The sequence below is a fragment of the Bactrocera dorsalis genome, chromosome 3 (genome assembly GCF_023373825.1).
Source record: "Bactrocera dorsalis isolate Fly_Bdor chromosome 3, ASM2337382v1, whole genome shotgun sequence".
NCBI classification, from domain to species: Eukaryota; Metazoa; Arthropoda; class Insecta; order Diptera; family Tephritidae; genus Bactrocera; species Bactrocera dorsalis.
In genome coordinates, this window is record NC_064305.1 from 12,302,869 (window position 1) to 12,321,667 (window position 18,799).

The 18,799-nt window shown below is 34.1% G+C and overlaps 1 protein-coding gene across 10 annotated transcripts in view; it reads right to left on the reverse strand.

Moving 5' to 3' along the window:
• Nucleotides 1-1,770: 1,770 nt before the first annotated feature.
• LOC105226693 (putative fatty acyl-CoA reductase CG5065) overlaps nucleotides 1,771-18,799 on the reverse strand; it is a 90,790-nt gene continuing 73,761 nt past the window's right edge. For all 10 annotated transcript variants that reach the window (XM_049451549.1, XM_049451551.1, XM_049451554.1 and 7 more), the window contains 9 exons: nucleotides 8,212-8,328; nucleotides 6,374-6,478; nucleotides 6,140-6,283; nucleotides 5,918-6,052; nucleotides 5,606-5,726; nucleotides 5,231-5,530; nucleotides 4,401-4,533; nucleotides 4,004-4,261; nucleotides 1,771-3,824 (listed from right to left, as the gene is read on the reverse strand). In XM_049451549.1, coding sequence (XP_049307506.1) covers nucleotides 3,677-3,824; nucleotides 4,004-4,261; nucleotides 4,401-4,533; nucleotides 5,231-5,530; nucleotides 5,606-5,726; nucleotides 5,918-6,052; nucleotides 6,140-6,283; nucleotides 6,374-6,478; nucleotides 8,212-8,328 — 1,461 coding nt within the window. In that variant the 3' untranslated portion in view covers nucleotides 1,771-3,676. The remainder of the gene's footprint in view (nucleotides 3,825-4,003; nucleotides 4,262-4,400; nucleotides 4,534-5,230; nucleotides 5,531-5,605; nucleotides 5,727-5,917; nucleotides 6,053-6,139; nucleotides 6,284-6,373; nucleotides 6,479-8,211; nucleotides 8,329-18,799) is intronic.

Sequence of the window (18,799 nt, forward strand, 5' to 3'; positions counted from 1 at the left end):
TACTCACTGGTTTTTGGCGAATTCGCAATCCAGCTTCGTGAGCTAGGTAACGTAAAAGAGCTCGAAGACTGCACAGATAAGTGTCCAAAAAACAGACTTAAAAAAAGGAAAGACTAAACGTAACGTTTCTGAACTAGACTGAGTAAAGCTCCTCGCGACCACGAAAGTGGGTAAGCTTTGCTCTACTGTCAAGGCTTTGTCTAATCCGAAGAAACATGATAACCGAGTTGAAATTCAATTCAATGGCCATGCCTCTTGGGATACGAAGAAGTGCGCCAGCAAAATAGCGTCAATTTACCCTACACCCTTCTGTAGACAAAACCAAACGATGTGTTACCCGATGGCTCAACAATATGCCAAAAGACTGCGCACCACTTACTTTCACTGACGATTAAGTTCAGTATGTCATCAACACAGCCAAATCCAAATCCATTGATGGAATCAACATGCTTAAGCTAAAGCATGTATGCTCGACGGGAGTAAGTGACCTCCCCAAGATCCTCAACCTGTTGTTGATCACTCTTCAAATATCCGATGTGTGGAAAGTCGGAAGAGTGGTCCCCTACCGAAACCCCCAACAAAAGGCAGTCCTCTCGTCCGATAACTCTCCCCTTCCCAGTAGTGCAGACACTTGATTCCTTGTTACTTCCGGCTCTCACTCACCACCTGAGCTTAGTAAACCACCAGTATGGCTTCCGAAAAGTGTACAGTACCATCACAGTACTTAGCGTCATAAACGTCCAGATAGTTCGTGGGTGATGGAAACCACCCTGTGACAGAACGATTCTCGTAGCGTTGGACTTGCCAAAAGTCTTTGGCACAGTCAGTCACACAACTCTACTTGAGGACATAAAAAAAATCTACGCTTCCTCCAGGACTGAAGAGGTGGACAAAGAATCGTTATTTACAACATACAATGCAATCGGCCGGCCAATATGGTCGTCTGAATGAAATGAAACGTAGACGAGGAAGCTTCAAACTTGTCAGAACCCTGCGCTCCAGACTACACCAGGATGCCTCTTGATGTCAGCCATCGAACACCTTCATAGTGAGCCCCATGTACAGTTAAGGAGCAAATTGAACTCTTCTCCAAGCTATTTCTATTGACGACGTCAAGCAATACGCCGACCAGACTTCGGACGCAACTTATTTCCGGCAAGCACTGACCGCCATTCACAGTGAAGCCATTAACACATTCACCGACTCCCTCTCCGTGAATGGCGTATCAGGAGTCAAACCAATACCCATTGCAAACGAAGAGCTCGAGTTGCGCAACTTCTTTCTGGATACTGTAGCAGGTTAAACTCTTACTCATCCAGAATAGACCCTGACATATCTGACATATATCCAGCGTGCAATGAGTCTCCGCGTGACACTAGCCACCTCTTTGTATGCCCTACTAACCCTATTCATCTGACATCCTTCTCCTTTTGATCCGACACCGTCGAACCAGCACGTTTTCTGGGTCTAAAGACTGTCCCTACCATCCTAACGGGATTTTTTTTTTCCAAATTTCATGAAAATATCTTATCAAGTAAAAAGTTTTCCATACAAGCACTTAACTCCGATCGTTTAGTTTGTATGACAGCTATATGCTATAGTTGTCCGATATCGGCGATTCCGAAAAATTAGCAGCTTCTTAGAGAGTAGCAGACGTATGCACGATATCTGAAAAATTGTGATACAGACAGACGGACTGTCCAACAGTTTGTAGGATCTCCGACGTTTCCTTTTACTGTTCACCGTATAAAAAAATTAATCCAAAATATATTTGTTTTTCACTTTTTATTTTATTTCATACTTATTAATTTTATTTTCATAATTTTAATGCATAAATTTAGTTCGCTATTACATTTTTTTTTTGTATCTTCATTCATTATTTATTTATTTAATAAATTGTTTTTTGCTTTGCTTTTGTTTTTGTAATGTAAAGTAATTTATAACAAGCAATTTGTTTTGTTTTGTATTTTCATACTTTGCTTACTTATGTCATTCTTTCGTACACCTGTGTCTACTTATACTTGTAAACTGCCGTTGACTGTAGTGTTGTTGTATGCTCTATGTAAATTTAATGCCTCTTAAAATGACTGCATTTAAATTTGTATATTATTATGCTTTTTTTTGCTTTTGCTTTATAATTTATATTAACTATGCGCTTCAAAATTTTACGTGTCTGCTTTAATTACATTTTCAATTCTTTTTTATGCAATTGTTTTTCAATTAATTTTTATTAATTTTTTAAATTAATTTTTATTATTTTTTTAAATAATTTTTATTAATTTTTTAAATTAATTTTTATGCAATTTTCTTTCAATTAATTTTTTATTAAATTTTGTTTAATTTTCTGCTTTATTTTAATTACTCGCTAACCAAATGCTCAATATAATTAATTAATTAATTGTAAAACTACGATTGCTATTAGACTTATAATGCTTTTATTTAGTTGCTCTTCCATGCACTTTTATTTAAATAACTTTTTTACTCTCAATTGCGTTTTTTAATATTTATTTTTTATTTTTTTTTTCTATTTTGGTAAATTAAATTTAGCTTTTATTTGTTTAAACTAAACCATTTCACTTGCTAGTGTCTTTATTGGAAATATTTCAATATTTCATATATGCTAATATATGCGTATATTTGTATATAATCGTATATATAATAGTTTGTTTGTAACTTTACCTATTTATATGCCAATGAAATTGCTTTTGTTGCTTTGCCTGGCAAATCAATTGAAAAAAAAAAAAATATTATTATATTTAAGCAGCAAACTATAAAAAAAAATATTTTGTTTTTTTTTGCAAAAAAAAATTATAATTTACTATAAATACAATTTTCTGCTAATTTTTCTTTTAATTTTAATTTGCATGCATTTCGTAAAAGCTTAAAAATTGCGAAATGAAATGAAGGTTAAAAAGGCAAAATACATACACTTGTGCTGCATTGCTTGGCTTAAGGTTCATACAAAATGTTTGTTTTTGTTTTTGTTTTCATAATTTTTTGTATATTTTGCATTTGCACTTTATTTATTATTTTATTTATTTATTTACTTAATGCGCTGCTTTATTTGGTAACACATTTTAAAGTATATGCTTTAGCGTAATTGCAAATATTTTTTATCGTTCAATTATTTATTTTTCATATTTATTTATTTATATTTTTTTTTATTTATTTTATAATTTTTTTTAATTTTTAATCTCACACACTAATATGTCTACGCATTACTTTGTATTATAATTTTGCTTTATTAATTATTTTTGCTTTCCTACTACTAACCCTTCGACTTAATATTTTTTTTGTTGTTTTAATTAATTTATTACTTTTTTCTCCTTCGTTCGTTTACAACTTTATTACAATACAAAAATTATAAATGAAAATAATTAAATTAATTTAAACTTAACTGCCGTAAAATATAGACAAAAATGAAAAAAAAAAAACAATAACAAAAAATATATTTATAATAATATATGCATATAAATACAAATATATATATATACGTATATATTGTATCAAGTAAACATTTCATACACAATTAATTTAAATATTTATGCAATTATAACAGCATAAGAGCGTTTTGTTATTTCTTCTCCCCACTACTGCTTTTGCTGCTACATATTTGTTTATTTATTTATATATATATATATATAATTCAACTGCACTGCACCGTCCGTTTTGAATATTACAAAAATGGTATTAATCGTATAAGTTTGAAGACGTTCTGCAAGAATGCCGTCCACAAGGCATTCAGACGTTTCGAGTGCGCCATTAGGAAGCGCCAAGTGCACATCACCGCCACCACTTTGGTCAGCTGATGCAGATAGTACAATCTATTGTGAACGATAAACAAATGTTAGTGAACAAGAAGCAGACACAATGACAGCATTGAATATTTCAAAACAATTATTAATATTTGAAACAAAATTTCAATATTTGAAACAAAATTTCAATATTTGAAACAAAACTTCAATATTTGACGCAAATTTTCAAATATTTCACACACACTTACCGCATCAAACGCTTTCGACACGCAGGCAGCGATTCTGGACGTTGTTTAAATAAGAATTCCCTAAAGCCCAATACATAACGCTCAACATAGTTCTCCCAGTTAATGGTGCGCACATCGAACACAAACGTTTCGCGATCCTTCTGACTCAGCGCATTGAGTAGTGCGTGCACGTTGTCGTCTCTGAATCGCCACTGGTGTGTAGCAAAGTATTCCAAGCAACCAACAGCTTTGGCGATTTTATTTTGTATATTTACCATGCTAACGTATGCGAGGAAAAGAAAATAAAAGTAATAAAAAGAAAAAAGTTAGTTGAATTTTGGTAAGTAGTAATGCCATTTAATAGCTGTCATTTACTTAATCCCTATAATTATATACATTTATATACATAAATACTTACAATGGCTTCTTGCCCATCAGTCGCGCTACAATATCCAATATATAGGCCGGTAAGTAGTGTACAAGGAAGCCATGTGCTGCATTCAATGGACGATTCATGCGTAACACACCCGTCGGATACCACAGGCAGCCCTCTGTATGGTAGAGAAGAAATTGTGCATATTTATTATTCATGAAATTTACTAAAATGAAATCGTGTTTGTGGTAACTTTGAACGTTTAAGTAATTTGCTAAACTGTTATATTGGTATAGACATGAGCTACTAGGTATATGACGGCTTTTAGTTAAAGGTTTGAGGTAGGTAGTACAAATATTTTTCTAAACAAAAGTTTGCAGGAAACAGCGTCGAACATTTCAGTCGCAAGTTGATTGTAAACAAGTGCAAAAAGCAAAAGCTTCTCGGGCGCTGTGAAACGCGAGTGTATAACTTCAAATACGTTGTTCTCGAAACTATGTTTCTTGAACCCCACAAAACTAATAAGGCTGTGTAAATTGACGTTGAGCAATACCAAAAACTTCATCAGGATAGGGAAGGACCTCTCTGAGCCATTCGATACCTAACGAGGTTCAAGGCAATCCGACTCCCTATCATGCAACTTCTTCAATCTACTCCTGACGAGTATTCGACGCAAGGTCACAGGTCAAAGCAAGCACAAGAAGCACCAATAGATGAACATGTTTTAACTTTTATAAAATAAAATAATTTTCAAGCAAAAAAAAATATTTAAAATTTTAATTTTTTCATGTCTCTGACTATACAACCGTTTTTACCTTTAAGCTATTTTTAGATACACATTCATATATACAATATATAGTTAAAATATAACTCACCCAGTGGATGCTTTCGTACATGTTTCATGGCATAACTAACAAATTCACCCCATTGTATGGGATGTCGTTGTCCAGTACAACAATTATATATCGCTAAATTATCAGTTTTTCGCGTCGCTGTGCGCCATGCTGCGGCAATCATTAAATTAATCACAATATCGACAGGTACCATATCGGCAACATAATTCTTTTCACACATTATTGTGCGGAATAGACCTTTACCGACGGCGGCTACCAAACCAGTTGGACCATTAAAATTATCCACCCAACCGGCGAACGGTTCATTCAAACTGGCAATCACTATAAAGAGCGTATATTTATGGTTAAATTTTATATATATTTCCTCCAGTCATACGGTAAATTGACGGTACTCACCTATAGAAGGCCGAACAATGGCCACAGGCAGATTGCCAGCTTCTTTGAGTAGCATATGCTCCGCTAAGGCTTTCGTAAATGTATACGTATTGGGGCGTTTGCCAATCAACGATGGGGTCAGCTGGAAATTAGGTTGAAATTAGATAGTTTTCGGAACAAAAGAGGTGAAGAGAAGATGTAATATAATATTATAAAGGAAAGAGAAACTCAAAACAGTCGTGAATGTTGAAAAAAGATCTCCATTTTTTTCTTTAATTTATATATTTTAAAAGTAAATTGAATACATGTTTTTGGTATCCTGTGCTTATTTACCTGATCGAGCATATCCTCAGGAAGCCAATTGATCAAAGAAATAATATCGTCGGGATTATAGGGTGGTGCATATATAACTTCTGATACCTCGGATCTATCGCAATTGCAATAGGCAGTGGAGACGTGTATTAGTGCCTGTTAAATATATAGCAAATCACATGAAAAATTATATATATTTTTAAATTATTCCTAGCAAATTTTAGATATTTTATATATACTCACATCTAAGGACATCATGCGATGGCACAACTCAACCAAACGCTTTGTCCCAAGCATGTTGATTGTGACAGATAATTTGAGCTTTTCATCGAATTTCACGGTGGCAGCTGAATGGAATACAATGGATACTGTGCGACAAAGTAGCGCCTGGAAACGAAAACGGATATTATTTTTTTTATTTTTCCATGAAAAAAAAAATGTTAATAAACCTTGCAGTATAGTTATTTGTATGCTTACCTGATCATTTTCACAGATGCCCAATTCCTCGGATGTTATATCACCAGATATAGGAATAACTTTACTCAATTCCTTTGGTTTCTCTCTTCGCAATGTTTCAAAAAGCTGCATGAATAATGGAAAAATATAAAAACCATTAATTTGGCATGTGTTTACAACATATAAATTCATTAGTAATCATAATTATAGCTAAATGATAGAATTGTATGACAAATTGCTAGTTGTTGCTGCTACAAGTGAATACAGAACTTAATGTTGTAAGTAACAAGGAAGGTCAGTTGTTCTATTGTTTCAAAGAAAATACTAATTATACTAACAACAATTTTCCGTTAACACCGGCCTGTAAAAGTGTGAGACTCAGGTACTTTTACTCTTACTCACGTACCTTTACTACATATCAAAGCTGTTTCTACACATATTCTTATAGAAGTGCGGTCAGTAGGAAATTTTCGTAGCAACAAAATTAATATTTAGACGTGATACAAATACTATGCTACATTATTAAGCAGGAACTAAAAGTTGTAAACTTTGTTTCCTTCAAAAAAGTATACACACAGTGAAAGCCACCAGTGCGTATGAGTAATATTTGATATTCGTACGAAGTCTTGCAAGATAGTACATATTAAAAAAATATTGGAATATCTCGAAGATTCCACAAGGACGCAAGTAACTAGAGCAATATTGCGACATTGTTTTTTCTGCAGATACTAAGCTGATACTTATATTTCAATATTTTTGGCACTGAATATGATGCCTTGCTAAACTGCCGCGGTGATTGAGACTCGAACATATGTATCTATTATGCATCAAAACAGCTTCGGAGATTAATATACTTTAAAAAATAGCAACAAAATTTTGTTATATGTCTTTAGTATTAATAAAAATTTTCATATATGTACTTTAATTTTAGAAGATTCAGTCATAAAATTCCTCTTGGCATCAACAGGGCGTATGAGTAACATAATTTATTACAATATTAAGCAATATATTGCATAATTTAAGGTCAATATTTGTTTGAATCTAAAATTTGCGACAATTAGTTGAGACAGCTACTAATAAAATACTGAAAAAACTCAGTAAGTTTGCAAAAATTGATAAAAAATTATAAAATAAAACTTATAATCGAATTGAATAAAAAATTGAATTCTCTACACTAAAAGCTGTCTTCTACTCGAGCTATTTTAAAAAATTAATTTTATGCAACAAGCTAGCAAGGGATGAAAACTAAAGTTTTTCAATTTTTATGTTTTTTTATTTATATATTTTTCTTACTTATTTTTTTTATTTGTATTTTCTAATTTTTTTTTTATTTTTAATTTCTAATTTTTTTAATTTCTATATTTTTGTAATTTTAATTTTTTTTAATTTTAAATATTTTTTTGAATTTTAAAATTTTTTTAATTTCTAATTAATTTTTTAATTTTAAATTATTTTAATGTAATTTTTTTAAATTTCAAAGTTTTTTTTAATTTTAATTTCTATTTTTTTATTTTTTTTTAATTGATATTTTTTTGTAATTTAAATTTTTTTAATTTTAAATACTTTTAGTTTTCAAATTCTTTTAATTTCTAATTAATTTTTTAATTTTTAATTATTTTAATGTAATTTTTTTAATTTATATATTTTTTTTTAATTTAATTTTTGTATTTTTTTTTTTATTTTTATTTTTTTTTTTAATTTTTAATTGGTAAGTATTAATTTTAATTTTTTCTTTTATTATTTTTCTATAACAAGCGCTAAGCTTTTCGTGTAGTTTTATTTTAATTTTCCAATTTCAAATACAAATTTTTGAATATATAGTTTAAGTTTTATTTTAGTTGCAAATGTACTTCACTTACCGGTGCATTCAGCAGCTCATTTAAACGCGCTGAGACTTCTTGTCCTCGTTTTGGTCTTATTAATAGATAAATATTTTTTATGTCTGGACATGAACGTAATAATTTTTCAACAAGAACCTGCAAAGATATGAAAATAATTTTGTTAGTATTGTAATACATTTTATTTGTATAATAAAAATTATTAATAAATAAAAGTAAATTGCAAAAGTTAAAGAATAAATTAAAACAATATATAAAACTTTATTTATACTTAAGGAATAATTTCTTGGATATCTGGAGTAGAAGTTGAATTTTATTATTATTACTATATTTTTTTATTTCTGAATACTGAATTATATATTTAAATAAAGGATCAGACCATCAATAATACAAAAAATTAATTTTGACATGACAACATAATATCAAAAATGCGTTTTCAATATTTTTAAGCAGAAATTTTGGACTTCTGTTATTTCTTTTATATTTTTTTTCGTTTTTAAAATTTTTTTTATAATATTTTTAATATATTTTTTTATTGTTTTTAATACTTAAAATCTTCAATAATTTTTTAATCTTTTTCATATTTTTTTTAATGTCTTTTTTTACTATTTATTATTATTTTTGTGTTTTTATTTTTTTTATCATTTATTTTTGTTTTATAGCATATTTTTATATTATTTCATTATAATTTTATTTCTGTATAATTTATTTATATTTTTATTTATAATTTTTTTTTGATTAAGTTTAAATTTTTTTTAAATTTTATTTTATTTTTAATTTGTATATAATTTTTTATATTTTGTTAGTGTTTTATATAACTTTATTTTATTATTTTTTATTAATTATCCATAATACTTAAGCAGGTATTCTACTCTAGAATTTTGGAAAATTCGATTTTTTTTTCATATATTTAAAGTTTAGACCCTTAAGAACATATCCTACAAAGGATTTTTAAAAATTGAAATTATTTTAAGAGCTACAGTTACTTTAGTGACGCAGTACCTAGCCCGGTAAGTAGGTAGGCTAACTTTTTTAAAAGCATTTTTCTCGAAATTACTTTTTTCCACACGGTACCGGCATTATCTCAAGTTCTATACAACCGATTTGCTTGAAATTTTGTGTGAACCTTCTTTATATAATCCTTCATCTTTATATAATTCTTAATCCTTTGTTTTTAATATTTTAAAAAAGTTCAGGAATTTCAAAAAAAAACGTAAAAAATGTTTTTTATTTTCAGGCAGTCGCCATTTTTCAAAAAAGGTAGGGACTATAACAGCATCCTTACTGATTAAGAATTTCTTTTCATTTTTTTTCAGACCGCCAGGAGAGTCAGGATCAATGTCACTAGGATGCGAGATTTTTTTTTACACCTGTCTCTCCCCCCCTCTAATTATTTTAATTTTTAATATTTTTTTGTAAAATTTTTTTTCTGTATTCTTGAGATATCAATAAAAACACCATAAAAAATGGATAGTAAAAATATTTTTGGTTTTTTTTTTATAACCAAAAAAATGCCCAAAATTTGATCTCTAGAGTAGAATACCCCCTTACATTCCTTACATTGTCTTTTGGAAGCCTTCAAAAAATCCATTTATACACTTTTATTTTATGTATTAAACGAATTCCTTCATTAATAAGCACTTTACTATGTATTCCAATAATTGAGGAAATGTAATTTCCACTTGCTCTGCATATTATTGTAGAACGGGTTACCTACATAATATGTAATAAATTCTCATCAATTGCCTATGAAACATCAATTAATGTATTTAGTATGTTTATCTTCCGATAGAAAAAAGTATAATAATTAATATCTGTCTGTTAAGAGCGATATACAAATATATATATATATATATATATATGTATGTATGTGTTTGAGTTTGATTTATACACTTTAAGCCATAAAAAATAGAGGCACATACATAAAAACGCTTTAGCGCCATAATGTATGCAAAGGCTCATTTGTTCGTTCATAATTACAGTATTGACAGTATCCATTAATCATAAAGAGCGAGGCAATGACCTTTGTGCTTTGTGGTAGTAGTGGGTGGCGGTATATTTGCGAGTATATATGCGAGTTTTATACATACTATACATGCTATACAATTAATTCATTAAGCCCACGTTCTAAGGTTACTTGCTGAAGTATTGTGATATTTCCGGAACAAATTTAAGCACTTACAGCCATAAAAAAGTTATAGGTATTATATACATATATAGAAGATATATTTTAGTATTTGGTATTTATGTAAAAATTTATGTTTTTATTGTATTTATATACATATGGGTAGTCGAAAAAGTGTTTTCGTATTTCCAAACAAACTTCAACACTTCAAAATATAGCGAATTTCTTCATTATTTTCACTCTTTTTTTGGTTAAATGAAGCTTAAAAACTCATCTTTCCAACACTATATGGTGTGACACAATGTGATTGGCAGCACTGTAGATATACGACTGCAGCGATAACTATTGACAAAATAAGAAAAAACTTTTTCGACTATCCAATATATAAAATATTATGCATAATATAATATAAAAAATAAAAAAAAAATAAAATTATATGTAAAAAAAAAATAATATAAAAAATAAAAAATAATAAAATTATATATAAGAAAAATATATATATTTTTTTCTATTCTTGAATTTGGTAAAGAAAAAAATCATATAAATAACAGTAAGTTTGCTTTTTCTAATTTTATTGAATTTTATATACTTAATATACAGGTATGAGTATATGCTTATTTATAAAAAGTATATGTAGCGTACTCGTATTTAGAAAGCATAATTTTTTTTTAATATTTCACTTCCATTTAAGCTTGTCCGAACCTAACCTCACACTAATGACAAGCAATTTGCGAAACTTCACATTGTCGCACCCCCCAACCGGCACCACAAGCTGAGATCATCAGGAGCAATGTGCCGACACGAATATTAAATATAATAAGCGCGCTTATGTGTGTGTATGTATGTGTAATTTACATTGCTACATGCCGAAATGTACAACGCCCGTATGTAAATCGGCTTGTACTAGCGAACGCGGGCGAAAATTTTAATAATAATCTTACTAAACAACGGCCACGGCAGCGAAATACGCATATTTACACATATGCACCAATATATACAAACATATGTATGTATATATGCATGTGCGCGACAGGGGCCAGCCATAAAAGTGTCAGCAATGAGAAGAAAGTAAGAAAAAAACGAAAAATACAAAAGCAAAACAAAATAACTGCGAAATAAACAAATCCAGCATGGCGACTACAACAATAGCAAACAGCGCAATTAAAAGCAATTACCGTATGTTTAATATAACAGTGCAGACAACAATAACAACAACTATAGAAATATATTTCATATACACAACAATAACAACAACTATAGAAATATATTTCATATACACAACAATAACAACAACCACATAACTGTATATATGTAATGTGCCACATATGAGCGCGCCACAATGAGTTAACGCCTAAAAATATACTAAGTGTGCGCTAATGAAACTAAGCAATTGCATGTGTGCATAAAAGCGCTGGCTTCCCCCACTCGCTGACATACTCTCTGCCATTCACCTAGTCACTTGCCTTTTCTGCTACTATTTCCATTTGGATCTGCACTACTAACAGCACTTTAGCCGTTTATCAACTCAAACTCCATGCGTTTGTGTAATGAGCTGAGTATTTGTTTTTTCGATAACAAAAAAAAACAACAACAAGCGTACCGAAATCGACTTCAAACGACATTAGTAAACCACTAATCGCCTTTGAGCAGTTAAAGTAACCTTCAAATAACGTTCGTAGAGCGATGTCGTTCAAAACCGCCCCTTAAGTTGCCACCCAAAGTTGCTACCCAAGCATGCCGCCACTAAATAACTCTTCTGCTAGCAGCAGCTGATCAGTAGTAATTATTCATTAGTTCTTTGTTCTTACTAAAAAGCTGCTTGTGACTATTTATCGCATTTTCACCACTTGTCACCGATGTCGCATGGTTTATCGACCGCCCATTAGTGGCATCTTCCACGCGCCTTCACCCAAACAGCCAGACCATGCTCATGCAATCGTGATGGCGCTGGGATAGAACATGCGTTTGGGCATATGATATTCATAATTACATATCCTCTTTCGCTACCAGACCCATTTGCTTTGCACGATACCTTATCGCTGTCTGAAAACTCGTTTGGTATCGAACGGCTCGGAGAGGTCCTTCCCGGTATTGTTCTGTTAGTTTTGCAGGGATTCAGACATCGCGGCACAAAGACAGCTCCTTATCGTGCTATAAAAAGCAGCTTTAAAATTGATGAAAAGGTGGTGTGTGTCGATCCTATTTTCACGGGACTCTTCCAAGATTTGGGGCATGGTGATTTTCCATTCCTGAAGCCACACTGATAAGGTTCAATCAGTTTGTTAACAGTAGGCTTTAATCTTTCACACAATACGCTCGATAAGACCTCATATTCGATATTAAGAAAGCTTATCCCAGGTTAGTTGGCGCAGAATATGGGGTCTCCCTTTTTTAGGGATTTGGCAGAGCACACTTAAATTCGAATCGTCGAGTGCTTTCGTCCGACCGTGATCTACAAAGAAGCTAATGCGTGGTCCTTATCAGTTCTTCGCCGCCGTATTTAAATAGCCTGGCCGGCAATCCATCGGCCCTCGCCGCTTTGTTGTTCTTCAGACGGGGAATTGCTATTGGAACTTCTTCATGGTTGAGCAATGGAACGTCTGTTCCATCGTCGCCTATTGGAGAATCGGGTTTCCATCCCCCGGTGTTATGCTTTCACTACCATATAGCAGACTGGAGAGGTCTGTCCTTCATAATTTCAGTATGCTCTGAACATCAGTCGCTTAATCCCCTCTGGGGTTTCCACAGTATGCTCCGGTCTTGAAACCTTCTGTTTGTCGCCTCATCTCTTCGGTTTCTACAAGAAACCTTCCTCCGGTCGTGAAACCTTCTGTTAGTCGGCACATATTTTCGTAGAATTTTCGAGCATTACCACTTTAGCCAGCTTGCTAACCTCTTCGTATTCTCGCAGTTCGAACTCTCTCTTTTTTTCTGCAAAAGAGTGCTCGCTGGGAAGAAGTTTTCGCTACATATTCACAGATATAATCATATGACTTTTATGCGCCCAAATTAACGTACACGCAAGCTTACAAACATTGTTCCGCAGTCGTGGCATAATTGGTTTATATATCCTCTTCCATGCCATTCCGCCATGTTATCCTAATTTTTTTACGTTTACTATAGCTCACTTATTCGCTTGTCCTTACTGTTTGTGTCGCCTTCTGTTTTTTATGGCGCTCATTACTTTTATGGTCACACTCACGTTGAAGCGCACTAACCTGGTACAAGCTCTATCACGCTGTATCTACTCATCCACTAGGGCATAACTGTTTTTTTATGAGTGTAGTTAACTAAGTGCTCCCGCCTCACAAGCCACGTGGCCACTCGCATTACATGCCGCCGCACTCAATTGCTTATGTGTTGAGTAAATAAAGATATCCTGCTTGTGGGCGCATCGCATCCGCATATTCATATCCGCATCCGCATCCGTTCGTTGGCAGCACTTTTACAGGTGTGGTGGTGCAAGTTTTTATAACGGTTAACGTTTAGTGCATATTCATGGATGTTGTAAAATATTTAGTTTTGTCAGATACTAAAGATTTTGGATGAGTTTTAAGTTTTGAGTTTTTAAGCACTTTTCCTTATACACTAATAAGGGTTAGTGTTCAAGAACAGACTTCAAGACTTCTGCAAATCTCCAAGTTTACCCTCGAAGAGCTGCAACTAGCCGCTGACAAGCTCAAGCCCAACAAATCACCGGCCAGGACAGGATGCCAGCAGAAATCCTGAAAATAATCGGTGCAGAGGATCGCTGTTGAATATGTACAACGTCTGCCTCGAAGCTGGAATATTTACTTAAACCCAGACTCGAAGCGGCATCCACGAAGCTGGAAGACTTTACCCTGGACAATATGGCTTTAGACCTGGCAGATATGGCCTAGGAGCTATAAAGTACATCATTCAAAGTATAGAAGGCGCACAGCGCCAAAACTCCTTCAACAGCGCTAGATGGATGAATATGATCGACGCCCTTAATATATAAAATCCCCCACTACCTCAGAGCTGTGGTGCGGAGCTACCTTAATAACAGAAAACTGCTGTACCAAACTTGAGAGGGATCATGACAGATAGTGGTCACGTCAGAAGCAGCGGAAGGATCCATTCTAGGCTCAAAGTTGTGGAACATCAGCTACGACGCTATACTAAAACAAGAACAAGAAGGCTACGCGGCGAACATTGCAGAAAAATTACAGCACGAGACACAGAAGAAGTGCGATGAAAGGTTAAAGAGGTCATGATGTGTACACAAGCATGGCTCACACAATCTCCAGCTCGTAAAAACAGAGTTACTACTGCTAAAAAATAAGCGCATACCACTACGGATATTTTTACCACACAAAAAACAGTAAACTACCCACGCGTAAGATTGGACTCCAGACAAACATTCTGGGTACAAAACCGACACGCAGGAAAGGCTGCGAAACCAACTCCTCCCAACTTTGCAGACTAATGGCCAATATAGAGGACCCCAGCCAAGGAAAGAGAAAGTTCTTAATGTTGGCGACAAACAGCGTCCTACTATACGGAGCTTATATCCGGTCAGACGTGCTTAGAAAGAAACCGGCGTAAGGTTGTGGCCAAAGTACATAAGCCTACCGAACATTGTCAGGTGATTCAATATTAGCGGTAATGCCTCAAATACGAAAAGCATACGAAAGGAAAAAGCTATGGGAGCTAAAGGAAACAACCGATGGCAGCGAAAAAACACCGCCGAAAAGGTCCTGATTGGTTCAATAATCGCGAACAATTTAATCAGCGTCATGCTGGAGACGGGACACCGTTGCTGTGACAACAACACGGAAGGCATTTTCTCATCCCATAACCAGATTCATTTCAAAAGAATCACGGCCGATGAGTCCATCAGACCAAAAACCACACCAAACTGTCAATTTGGGTTCATGTAATGGTTGCTCATGAATAACTTGTGGACTTTTTTCACTGAAAAACTGTCGATACTAGAGTTTTCTTTATTTACCGCATCACTTAGACGAAAGTGAGGCTCATTGCCCAAATCCTTTTCAAAATTCGCCAGCTTGTGGTTTGAGATAGTCCCAATTCTTGAGAATGTCTTGGAATCGACAAAATGTAAAAACCAGTATAAAAGAGAATTTCAAGCGCTTCAGTATTCAAGTTTCAAAACCTTCACTATACCTAAACTGGGCAATTATTACATAATACAAGGCTATTTATATTTGCCTCAGAAAAAGCATTTTATGTAATTCTCAAAAATACCAAACTACAACAATTTTGATCCACTCACCAAATTAATTCATGCCACACGCACTTTTATGCGCCCTTAATTTGAGGGAAAAATATGAAATGAACACACAATAACGTCACCGGCCTTTGTTCACCGAATTAAAAGTAGAATAGGAATTTTAATGCATAAAGAAAATTTACAACAAACACTCGCTGCCTCGTGACAGTGGAAGAAAAAAAAAACCAAAATTCCAGCAAGAAATGCGCAACAAATGTCTCAGTGTCATTTATCATTATCTCCGAGTTTTAGTATTTTTCTCGTTTTTATTTCGCAAATGTACCAACAGATTTTCGTGATGAGCCGGAGCCCGAGCCCGCGTGATGCCCCTTGAAGCGGCCAACAATACAAACCCCGAATTAATGTAAACAAACAGCTAACAATGGGGCGGATGACTGAATGAATGAATGAATGAACAAATGAATAAATAAATGAAAACAAATGTTGCAACATGTCAACTAATACAAGTGCGTGCGTGTGTGTCTGCTTTGTTGTATTGTAATTTGAAGTACACTTTTGTGTCAAGAATTTCGTAATTACCGAGCTTTGAAATATTGTTGGGGGTTTGAAACTATTTCAAGTAGGATAATTTAGCAGGTTTATTATGTAAGAGCGAGATGCATGAAAATTGCAGGCAGAAAAGAGGTTGACACGAGTAAACGAAAGCGCTCGCGCAGAAGTAAGTCGCTACTTTTTTAGTTTCACTTGTTTTATCATACATATTTATACGTATGTAGGTAGGTAGGCGGAGCATATGTGTCATCAAACAGGCCTTCAAGAGGTTCACAGTGAAACCACCGACAGTAAAATCAGCTCAATCCGTGTTTCTGAAGCAATTCTTCAATACAAAAAGCTTTTCCTCTTCAACCACCGAAACACTCACTCTATTACGTCCTCTCTGAACCACTAAAACTTCTTCAATTCTAAAATTTTTCTCTGTGCAACCACCGAAACATTGTCAAGAATCCATCGAAGAATAGTTGCTGTTATGTTCCTAAAGCTTTGCATACGCATAGAAGATGTTCTATAGTCTCCTCTTCTTCTAATCACTGTATGAAGTTTCCAGTGTGCGGGCATGCCTCTCATTTAGACAGTGAGCTTGTTAGCATTCTTATGAGAGTTCTTATGCCATATCTTTCGAATGTTAACAGTCGACATGTACGGCCTATATTCCATTCATGCCACGTTTGCCTGCAAGTTAGGTATTGACTCCACCGAGACTTAGCTATATTTATAACAAATTTGTCACTCAAACGTCTACAAGTAGCCAGAGGCATATGAAATTCCCTCTTTTTCGGAGTCCAGTTTTAGGGTGGGACCTGCTATGGCTAGTTTATCTGCTTCACAGTTTGCAGGAATATCACTATGCCCTGGCACTCTTTGCAAGTTTATCGTCAATAGATCAGAGATCTAATAGCTAGATGTGCTAAGAGCTCAAAGCATTATTTCACAATCTTTAATAAAACCCTAAGAGGCTTCAGTGATTTCAAAGCCGCTGGCTATATGTCTACAAGTACATATCGTTTATAAATTTATTTTCTGTTGTGAGCACACTCATTGATAGAGCAAGAAAGCTTCCTTGAACTGTTGTGATCTTCGCTTCGAAGATACTACTGTGGCTTCGTAGACGGAAGGCGACTCTGGTTTCTAATTTTGCTGGAAATAACCCACCTCCCACTAGTTGTACCCATCCCTATAGATGCTTATATATTTGTCCTGTCTACCTCACCTTTTTCCCAACCATTTCTGGAAAGAAAGGCAATGTTAAGAACCGAATTTATATTCAATACTAACTATTCCGATTGAGCAGGCAATTGAGAATTAAGACAGAATTCCACAAGTCACCGGCACGACTGACTAGCTGTTGTAAACTTGGCTATAACCTTGTAAATGGTATCTGCGCGAAGAAAGAAGAAGAATAATAAGATGATTCCCTGAATTTAAGTTCGATATCATCTGCCTAAGGCACAAGTCTGAAGGCAGTAAATAAAATAACGTTTAAAGCCTGGCCTTTCGTGGTTCCAAGAGCTCCACTAATGCATACATTAGCTGCTCTTTTGAATGCTTTCCATACGTACCAAGTATTTCTCTTCAAGTTTTGGCAGTACAATATACCATATGTCATAACAGGCTGGGTAGAGCCAATGACTTACTTGACCAGAATCTGTTCAAGATATAAAAGTATTTGACTGGGAGCTGCAATCCCACCCGCAGTAGTCATCAGACTTGGCCCCTCCCGTTTGCCATTTGACTGGTTTGCTTCAAAAAACGAATACTCGGCCTACTGAGCATACTATTCGAAACACTCATCTCGAGACCTAACTTTCATTATTGGATATAATTCAAGCGAATAGACCGCGTCCAGTGGTCAGTAAAGAAAATATAGCAGTCGTTGCTGAAAGTGTACAAGAAGAGAGTGGAGAGTCGATCGGGCCCCGTTGGATAACGTTTGGAACAACTTGGCGTATTGTAGGTTGAGATCTTAAATTGAAAGCATACAATAATATTGTATAAGAACTGAAGCCGTTTGACCTTCTCAAGCGACATCGCTTCGCTCTATGTGCTCTTGAAATGTTCCAAGAACATCTGACGTTTTCGAGCCAAATTTTGTTCTACGATGAGGCCCATTTTTGGCTCAATGTGTATAAAAATAGCAAAATTGCCGCATTTGGGACGAGGAGCAACCTCAAGAGATTCAAGCGCTGCCATTTCAACCAGAAAAAACAACGGTTTAGTATGGTTTGTGGGACGGTGGAATCAACGGTTCATATTTCTTCAAAAATTATGCCGGTGAGAACGTTATCGTTAATGGCGATCGTTATCGCGCCATGATAACCGTCGGCGACGTTTGGTTTCAAAACATCACAACAATCGTTAGATTTATTGAGAGAACACTTCGATGAACAGATAATTTCACGCTTTGGGTCTGTCGATCTTGGGATATCAGACTTTTTGCTGTGAGGATATGTAAAGGCTAAAGTGTTTGCGAACAATCCCGCTTCGATACAGGCCTTTGAGCAAAACATCACATCTTTTATTCTCCAATTACCAGTCGAAATGCTCGAAGGAGTCATTGAAAGCTGGACTCAACGGATGGACCGTCTCAGATGTAGCCACGGACAATATTTGAAAGAGATAATCTTCAACAAATTAATATCAGAGAATGTTATTTGGAATGATTATGAATATTTCGCTTTAAATTTGAAGGTTTTTTTTGTTTTTCTTTA